General features: G+C 52.3%; 1 protein-coding gene across 2 annotated transcripts; it reads left to right on the forward strand.

Moving 5' to 3' along the window:
- Nucleotides 1–253: 253 nt before the first annotated feature.
- Nucleotides 254–5,216, forward strand: LOC101389168 (UL16-binding protein 6-like). 2 transcript variants are annotated; one of them, XM_087428402.1, is made up of 6 exons: nucleotides 254–380; nucleotides 547–783; nucleotides 1,734–1,997; nucleotides 2,230–2,505; nucleotides 3,279–3,411; nucleotides 4,671–5,216. In XM_087428402.1, exons 2-5 carry the CDS (start codon nucleotides 693–695, stop codon nucleotides 3,392–3,394), a joined length of 747 nt encoding a protein of 248 aa, XP_087284528.1. In that variant the 5' UTR covers nucleotides 254–380; nucleotides 547–692; the 3' UTR covers nucleotides 3,395–3,411; nucleotides 4,671–5,216. The 2 variants fall into 2 exon arrangements, with proteins under 2 accessions (XP_087284528.1, XP_087284529.1); XM_087428403.1 differs by lacking the exon at nucleotides 254–380 and having other exon boundaries at nucleotides 508–783; nucleotides 4,920–5,216.
- Nucleotides 5,217–8,075: the final 2,859 nt, after the last annotated feature.

Below are 8,075 nucleotides of genomic sequence, written 5' to 3' on the forward strand. Positions count from 1 at the left end.
TATTTCTCAGACTCAACGTGCGATTAATTTATTCTCCATGTCCCCATGAGCCCGCCATTTCTTACATGTCTCTTGCACAGTGTGACAATCCAAATGCCAAGGAGGCTCAAATCAGCATGTGCAGAATCCGCTGCCCGGGCAGGAATTCCTCTAGAGGCCTCCAGGCGGCGCCAGATTCTTTTCCGCAGCAGAAACGGGGAAATTCAAATTCCGAACTCAGCACCCCAAACTTCCCCAAAGAGGAGTTAATCTGTTTACCAAAAGGCCTTGGGCTCCACTGGGATCAAAACTACCAGAAAGCACACCGTCGACGACAGGACAGCTGACGGCTGTGTTCCGTCTCTTTCATGAAGACGGGAGTGTCCTCCAGAAGGAAAATGGTGGGTCGTTTGAGAGGAGCGGGCATGATGGTGAAGGTGGAACAGAGACGGGAGGGTGGGGGATGGTGGAGGAGAGAGGGGCTGAGGGGCCGGAGGAGAAAGGGGAGGAACTTGGGTGGCAGGAGGAGAGGAACTGACTTCCACATCATCTGCCAAACAATCCCAGAGGGCGGGCCCTGGGGAGGAGCTCCGTGAGGACCACCCGCGCCGCCGCACACGGTCAGGACAGTGACTCCGTCTGGGTGCCACCGTGAGGTGACGGCCCGCCGGGCTCTGCGCACAGCGGAGTCCCCGTCCCCGCTGCAGGTCGCGATGGCGCCAACCCTGGGCCCCAAGTTCAGTCTCGGCCTCCTCCTCGCGCTCCTGCTGCTGCTGCGGGACTGTCACTGGGCGGCGCGCGGAGGTGAGTTCGGGATGGAACCTGCGGGAAGTGTGTGTGGGGGGGGCCATAGATTAGGATCGGGGGAGGGGACACGGGGGCTCACGGGCGCTCAGGTGTCTTCTCGGCCGGTGGGGCTGCTGTCTCCCCTTCGGTTTTCACCGCGGGCTCCCGTCCCCACTCCGCTCTCGCCTCCCGGCAAGCGGAGGGCGGGGAAGGAGGCGCCTAAGGAGGCACAGAAGAAACTCCCGAGAACCGGAGGAGGGAGTCAGGGGAGGGAGAGGGCGCGGAGGGACAGGCTGCCGAGGACCCCTGTGCCCAGCCCGTCGGGAAGTGGGAGCCCGAGCCCCTGGCACCCGAGCCGTGGCCAAGGACACGGCGGTTCCCGCAGGGGCGTGAACCCAGGCGCCTTCTGCCCTCCTCTGCTCGCGCCACTGTCCCCAGACACCCTCCATCCTGCCCACCTCTCTCCCCCGGGAACCTCCCAGCCCGCCTGGACAGAGGATGAGCGCGCGTGCAGCCCCAGGAGCCCCTGCTCCTCCACCACAGCTCACACCCTTTCACTGCCCGCCTCACCCCGTCCCCATGCTCCCCAGGGCCTCCAACACCTTCCCAAATGGGAACTGCCCCTAATCACGTCTCTACCAACTGACACCTTATCCGCCTGCCTGAGACACACCCTGGCAAAGTCCTCTACACCTGACCCCCAGAACCTGGAGTTGAGGGATGGGGGGTCGGGGCGTGGCTTCTTGCCAGGCAGACACCTCCTCCTCCTCCTCCTCCTCTTCCTGCTCCTCCAGCAGGGGAGGGGCACTAGCCTTGAACTGCTAAGGGGGAGGGTGGAGCAGGGGCATTGTTTGCTCTGCAGCCCAGCCCTTCAGAGAGTCTCTTGCTGTGGCAGAGATGGGGGTGGAGGCTGCCTACAGGTTCTTTTCCCGCAACCCGAACGCTCACCTGCGGTTTCTCCTTCTCAGATGCTGGCTCTCTTTGCTATGACTTCACTATCATTCCTGAGCCCAGACCTGGACAAGCACGGTGTGAGGTTCAAGGCCAGGTAGATGGAAAGACTTTTCTTTCCTATGACTGTGGCAGAGACGAGGTGAAATCCTTGAGTCTCCTGGGAGAGGAGGTGAATGGCACGAGGGCCTGGCAGGAACAGTTGGAAACGCTGAGAGACGTGGGGGACTTGCTCAGACAGCAGCTTCCGAACATTCAACCCGAGAAATACACGGACAGGGGTAAGTTAGAAAGGGACAGAGCAGGTTGTGGGGTAAGATGCCTTGATTGCACTCATGTCAAATCAAAGAATTGATGTTGGTCATTTCGAAGTAGCCCAGCAGAAAGGGCAGGCAGGGGAGGAGATAACAGGATAGATGCAAAGGGGCCCAGAGGGGCTGGACACTGGGGTGGCGGGGGGCAAACGATTTACCCAGAACAGAGGCTGACCTCTTTCCCATGGGTGGGTGGCAGATGCTCTCCCCATGCAGGGCAGGATGATGTGTCAGCGTAAAGCCAATGGACGCACGAGCGCCTCCTGGCAGTTCGGCCTCCATGGACAGATGTTCCTCCTCTTTGGCTCGGAGAATGGAACCTGGACGGTGCTTCAACCTGGAGGCAGACGGATGAGAGACATGTGGGAGAGTGACAGGGACGTGACTGAGTTCTTCAGAAACATCTCGATGGGAGACTGCAGGAGATGGCTTGAAAATTTCTTGGTCCACGGGTTGAAAACGCAGGAGACAACAGGTATCTGAGAGGAGAAGGAGGGAGTGGTAGCTCTCTGGAGATGAGACAAACCTGCCCCACTGTGTGTGTGTGTGTGTGTGTGTGTGTGTCTGTGTGTGTGTGTCTGTGTGTGTCTGTGTGTGTGTGTATCTGTGTGTGTGTCTGTGTGTGTGTGTCTGTGTGTCTGTGTGTGTGTCTGTGTGTGTGTGTGTCTGTGTGTGTGAGAAAGGGTGATCCATCCGCGGTGAGTTCTTCTTGGGAGAACAATGGCCATAGGTAGCTTCTACCATCCTTCCTTCCCTTCTCAGCTCCTGACATGTCTTCCTCGCTGCACATCCCTCTTGTCCACTCACCGTGGGTTTCTGGCTGACCCCAAACATGAGGACATCATTCTGTTTCCAGAACTTTTCTGCTTACTGTTCCCCCCTCTTAGCCTAACTTTTCTTTGTCATCTCACCTGGTCTGTTTCCGGAAATCCTTCAGTACCACCCCAAATGTCAGCTCCTGAGGGGACTTCTCTACCACCATCCTCAGGCATCGCCTCCGCTTCTGTCACAGCAGGAGTGATTGGTTACATTGTAGCTCTTGCTTCCCCCATTGGCTGGATGAGCCCCTTGGGGACAGGGCCTATCTTCCCTCTCCCTTCCTACCTCAGGGCCTATCACAGCAGCCACCTCCAGTAGACGGGTAGAGAATGTCTGCATTAGAGGTGTCTGGGGCAGCAGGAGCTGAGGAGGAGTCCCTTCACGTTTGGGATCAGGACAAAGGCTGTCACTGTTCCTTTTCCATTTCAGCATCACCAACCACGGGCCCGGCTACAGCCCAATCCAGGGCCACAGCCACCACTCCCATCCCCTGGATCCTCCTGGTGACCCTCACCTGCTCTCTTCTCCTTGCCATCCTAGGCTGAGTCCTTCACAGTAACAGGTACTGAGAGCACATTGAGAGGGAAGGGAGGGGCAGATAGCCTGGAGTGAGGACAGGGAATGGTGGATTCTCAGCCTGACGCCTGCCCCCTCACTGTGCTTTCTCATCGTGGAAACGAGACCAGGAGAATAAGAATATGTTCTCATGCTACTCGAGAACAACAACTTAGACAAGCTCAGCCCTGGGCTGTGGTGTCTCCTCACTGGTGAGGCCAGGGGGAAAGGGGAGGGCCCACACCTAGGCTTAGGGCCTGTGGGTGCTGAAGGGGGTTAGCAAAGTCAGGACTGACTCAGACCAGATCCTCTGTTTGGAAGAGTCTCCTTGGGCCCAGTGGGGATGGTGTGGGGGCAGCAGGCACACAAGTCGTGAGCAGGACTCACATTTGGGGGAGAGCCCCATGGTGGCTCCACGTGGTGTGTCAAGGGGAAGGGGACTCATCCAGGGGGCTAAGAGGAGAGGGGCCTGGGTCTCATCCCAGGAAGAGAGCTGGGAAGGCCTTGCAGACTCATGTCAAAAGGCTGGAGTTCAGGGCTGCGTTCTCACAGAAAGTGTCTTAGGTCCCAGCAGATGAGGCAGAAGGTGAACAGTAGAGTCTATGTAGGTGAGATTAAGAGGAGGCCAGTTCTCCAGGGAACAAGGGGAATTCTGGCTCAGCCTGTTGCATGAACCTGGCAGCCAGCCTCCTGCAGACCCCAGATCCTGAGTCACCGCACATCCCCTGCCTGGAGCAGAGGTGACTTAGGAGAGAGGTGGGACTAGCTGCTGTTGATGCTCTCAGCTGAGCAGGACCAGGAATGGATGGGGCGAGGACAGGGACCATCACACTGAGAGTTATGTGTGCTGCCTGCTAAGAGGCTGGGAGAGAAGGAGAAGAAGGATGTTTGCCTGTAACCCTCCCCAAGGCTACAGGTATCGGGATGCAGGCCTGTCTCCTCCATCAGAGCTCCCACCAGGTCATTTAGGCCCTCCCATGAGAGGGAGAATCAGGAACTGAGTAAAGGGAGCAGACTGATGCGTTACTCGCTCTAGTCCTGAGCCTAAAACGATTGGTAGCAGGGTCTGGGGCTGACAGTGGTGAGATAAAGGGAGGAGGAGCTTGGGACAAGCTGCTGGACCCATGGTGGAGGTGAAGGGTTGGGGGGATACCTGACCCTCAGTGAGGAAGAGGCTGGAGATGGGGAGTGACTGAGGAGCTGACCCGGGAGAGCTGACCCAGGATTTCCTCTACCACTCGGACCAACACTGCTTCATTTCTGAAGGTTGATGATCCTGTGAAGAAGCCCCTGAGAGTGTGGTGCGTGTCACGACTCTGCCTTCCCGGTGGGCGCCTTTGGGTCACCTGCTGCTCATTTCTAGATCAGCAGGAGTTCAGGCCTCACAAATCCAGATGTCGCCATGAGATCGTGATGAGACCGTTGATGCAACATCTCAGGTCCCTTATTGCATTTGGTGATTCCCCTATTCAGCCCTCTGATTAACATATTATGTCCCTTTCTCCTGGTGCTCAGTGATGGAATTCCTGTTTCAACTTGAACTTCTTGAACAAGAAATGTCAACAAAGAGGACATTTTCCATCTTCTTAGATTGTGGGAAATCAGATCTTTCTCCCCATCACGAGCCTGTTCTTGCAGTTGCTATTGCCAGAAAAATACTGCGAGAGACTACAGAGCTTCAGAGATTTTTCCTCTGTCCTGAGAAAAAACCTCATTGACTTTTCAACAGAACAAGGTGATATTTATGATTGTTTTCTTCAGTAATTTATTACCTTATGATGATATTAAAATAAACCTCTCTATAGTCTAAAAAACTTAGTTACTTTGAAATTTATTTTTATCACCTGGTAGCGAATTCATGGCATTTCACTATCCTCCACAGTATGGGGCTAATATAACTGGGTTTTCTACTATATTTCTTTTAAAAACAGAGAATTTAATGATCACTCCTCAATTCACAAACAGTGCGATCTGTCTCAAACACTATCCTGATAGCCTGATACAAAACAAAGATTCTGGGATGTAAGCAATGAGTATCTTACTCATTTTGGCCCAGATCCCCCATCGCAGCAGTGATTTTCCTATGATCCCTCCACCCCGACTCGCGTCCTTCAGTGTGAAATCATCTTCACAGCACAAAGAGGTCTATTTCTAAAAGTTTCTTATTTCCTCTCGGCGAAAGGCTCAGTATCCAGAATATATATTGAACTCCTACACATAAACAAGAATAAGTCCAGTTCTCGTATCATTTGAGCAAAGGTATTGAGCAGTTCTCAAAAGGTGAATAAACCTTTGAAAAGATTGAATATGTCCCAGATCATCAACATAACACCAAAGAACAATGGGTTCCCTTATGCACCCAGCAGATGGACACACTGTGAAATACATCAAGTGGGGGACAGGAGATGGACTAACAGGGGTTCTCTCACGTTGTAAGCTGGAGAATGAATTGAATCACTCCTTTGACACGTATTTCACCAGATCCCAACACTGGATGATGTGTTCTTCCTACTACACAGCACTCCCAGTGATAGTTCCAGGCGGGCAAATGTGGACCACAGAGCATGTAGAGATACGGTTATTGTAGTGCTGTGTGTCATAGCAAAAAACTAGTATTAAGGTATCCAAGTGAAGTATGATATATTTTTCAATGCTGTTAAAAAATTTCTGTTTATCTCCACTTCAGAGGAGATTATCTGAGCTACTATAAAGATGAAACCACCAAAATGGCAGATAAAAACTTTTAAAAGTTTCAAATACATACTTGAGAACTTCTGGTTGACATACAATGGCAGTGGCCACATGAATCTAAATCTCCATACGTGCATTTAAAAATTATACAGGTCTGTAAAGAGGGCAAATAAAAAACCCCAACCCGCATCTTTAAGCGATCAGGAAATGAAAAATACCTACATCCATAAATTCCTTTGATTCTGAAGGACATTATTGCAACAAGGGTGTGACCTGACTGGGTCTGAGGAGTAGAGAGTTGTCACGTATGGAAGGGAAGTCTATTTCAGTGCTTCCATTGTGGGGATGGAGGGGAGTGGCCTGGTTTGTAGGAGATACACAGTAAGTGTATGTCACCAGAGGACATCAGGAAAAATTGGGGGACATCAGTGTCATAGCTCACCATCATATGGTTCAGCAAGAGAGGTGCTCTGCACAGAACTCACAAGTTCTGTATCAGTTTATGCTTATGTCAAAAATTTTTATAGTTATTAAAAACGGGAGTTTAAGGGGCTGGCCCGGTGGCTTAGCGGTTAAGTGTGCATGCTTCGCTACTGGCAGCCCAGGTTCGGATCCTGGGCGCGCACTGACGCACTGCTTCTCCGGCCATGCTGAGGCCGCGTCCCACATACAGCAACTAGAAGGATGTAACTATAATATACAACTAGCTACTGGGGCTTTGGGGACGAAAAAAGGAGGAGGATTGGCAATAGATGTTAGCTCAGAGCCGGTCTTCCTCACCAAAAAGAGGAGGATTAGCATGGATGTGAGCTCAAGGCTGATCTCCCTCACAAAAAAAAAAAAAAAAGAGAGAGAATTTAAGAAAAACTTAATTGGGGCCAGCACGGTGGTGTAGTGGTTAAGTTCCTGCACTCTGCTTCTGGCAGCCTGGGGTTCGCAGGTTTGGAACCTGGGCATAGATCTACGCATAGCTCATCAAGCCAGGCTGTGGCAGCATCCCACGTAAAGTAGAGAAAGATGGGCATGGATGTTAGCCCAGGGCCAATCTTCCTCACACAGATACACACACACAAACAAAAAACTAACACACACAAAAAAAGAAAAATTTAATTTTCAGAATTTGATGTAAGAAGGTAAATGCTTCCACAAATACAATACAGATCCTGCTCCTGGGATAGAGGCAGGTCCTCCCCCGATGTTCCCTTCTCACGCCTCTGTGCTCCAGCCTTCCTCAGCCTCTCCCTCCTCAACCTCATCACATGGTCAGCCCAGGCCCTCCTAGAGACTAAAGCAGCTCAGAGCAGGAATGCGGTGTGCAAATTCATGGTCACAGATCCTGATCTTCACTTGGATGCAGGAGCTGGCGGGAAACTGACTCAGAAAAAAGGGCTTAGCTGCTCTTCTGAGATTAGATCTAACCCCTCAGGGCTGTCTGTGTATGGGTATGTGTGTGTGTGTGTGTGTGTCTGCGTGTTCCCGATGATTTTTCTGCTTGAAAGTCATGACTGCCAGAGGGATTTCCCACACATCCTCCCTATCCCATGTCACAACCTGAGATCTCTCTCTCTCCAATACCCTAAGCACACGCCACTAAGGCCTACCTGCTGGCCCTCACCATCGTGCTTCCAGGCTTTCTGTTCTAGCATATTCCTCTGCCAGTTATTCTGGTTCCCATTGGCCAGGAGCCTGTGGACCTTGAAAACTGGGCACAGATATCCCCTCTTGTTTTAGTCAGGGTTCTCCAGAGAAACATAACCAATATGATGTGGAGAGAGAGAGAGACAGAGACAGAGACAGAGACAGAAACAGAGAAGGAGACAGACAGAGAGAGACTTATTAGAAGGAATTGGCTCATATGATTATGGAGGCCATCCAACCTACAAGCTGGGGTGTAGGCCAGCTCACTGGAGCCCAGTGGAGCCAGTGGTGCAGATGAAGTCTGAAGGCAGTCTGCTGGAGGCTGCCCTCTTCTGCGGGGAC

Source organism: Ceratotherium simum, unplaced genomic scaffold, assembly GCF_057802395.1.
Source record: "Ceratotherium simum simum isolate JZ-2026a unplaced genomic scaffold, ASM5780239v1 HiC_scaffold_45, whole genome shotgun sequence".
Classification (NCBI taxonomy): domain Eukaryota; kingdom Metazoa; phylum Chordata; class Mammalia; order Perissodactyla; family Rhinocerotidae; genus Ceratotherium; species Ceratotherium simum.

What these genes read in the sequence shown, in the direction of transcription:
- LOC101389168 (XM_087428402.1), top strand. Translation starts at nt 693, where the DNA reads ATGGCGCCAACCCTGGGCCCCAAGTTCAGTCTCGGCCTCCTCCTCGCG. An exon ending in TCACTGGGCGGCGCGCGGAG is followed by an intron (nt 784 to 1,733) that starts GTGAGTTCGGGA and finishes TCTCCTTCTCAG; the next exon opens with ATGCTGGCTCTCTTTGCTAT. An exon ending in CGAGAAATACACGGACAGGG is followed by an intron (nt 1,998 to 2,229) that starts GTAAGTTAGAAA and finishes GGTGGGTGGCAG; the next exon opens with ATGCTCTCCCCATGCAGGGC.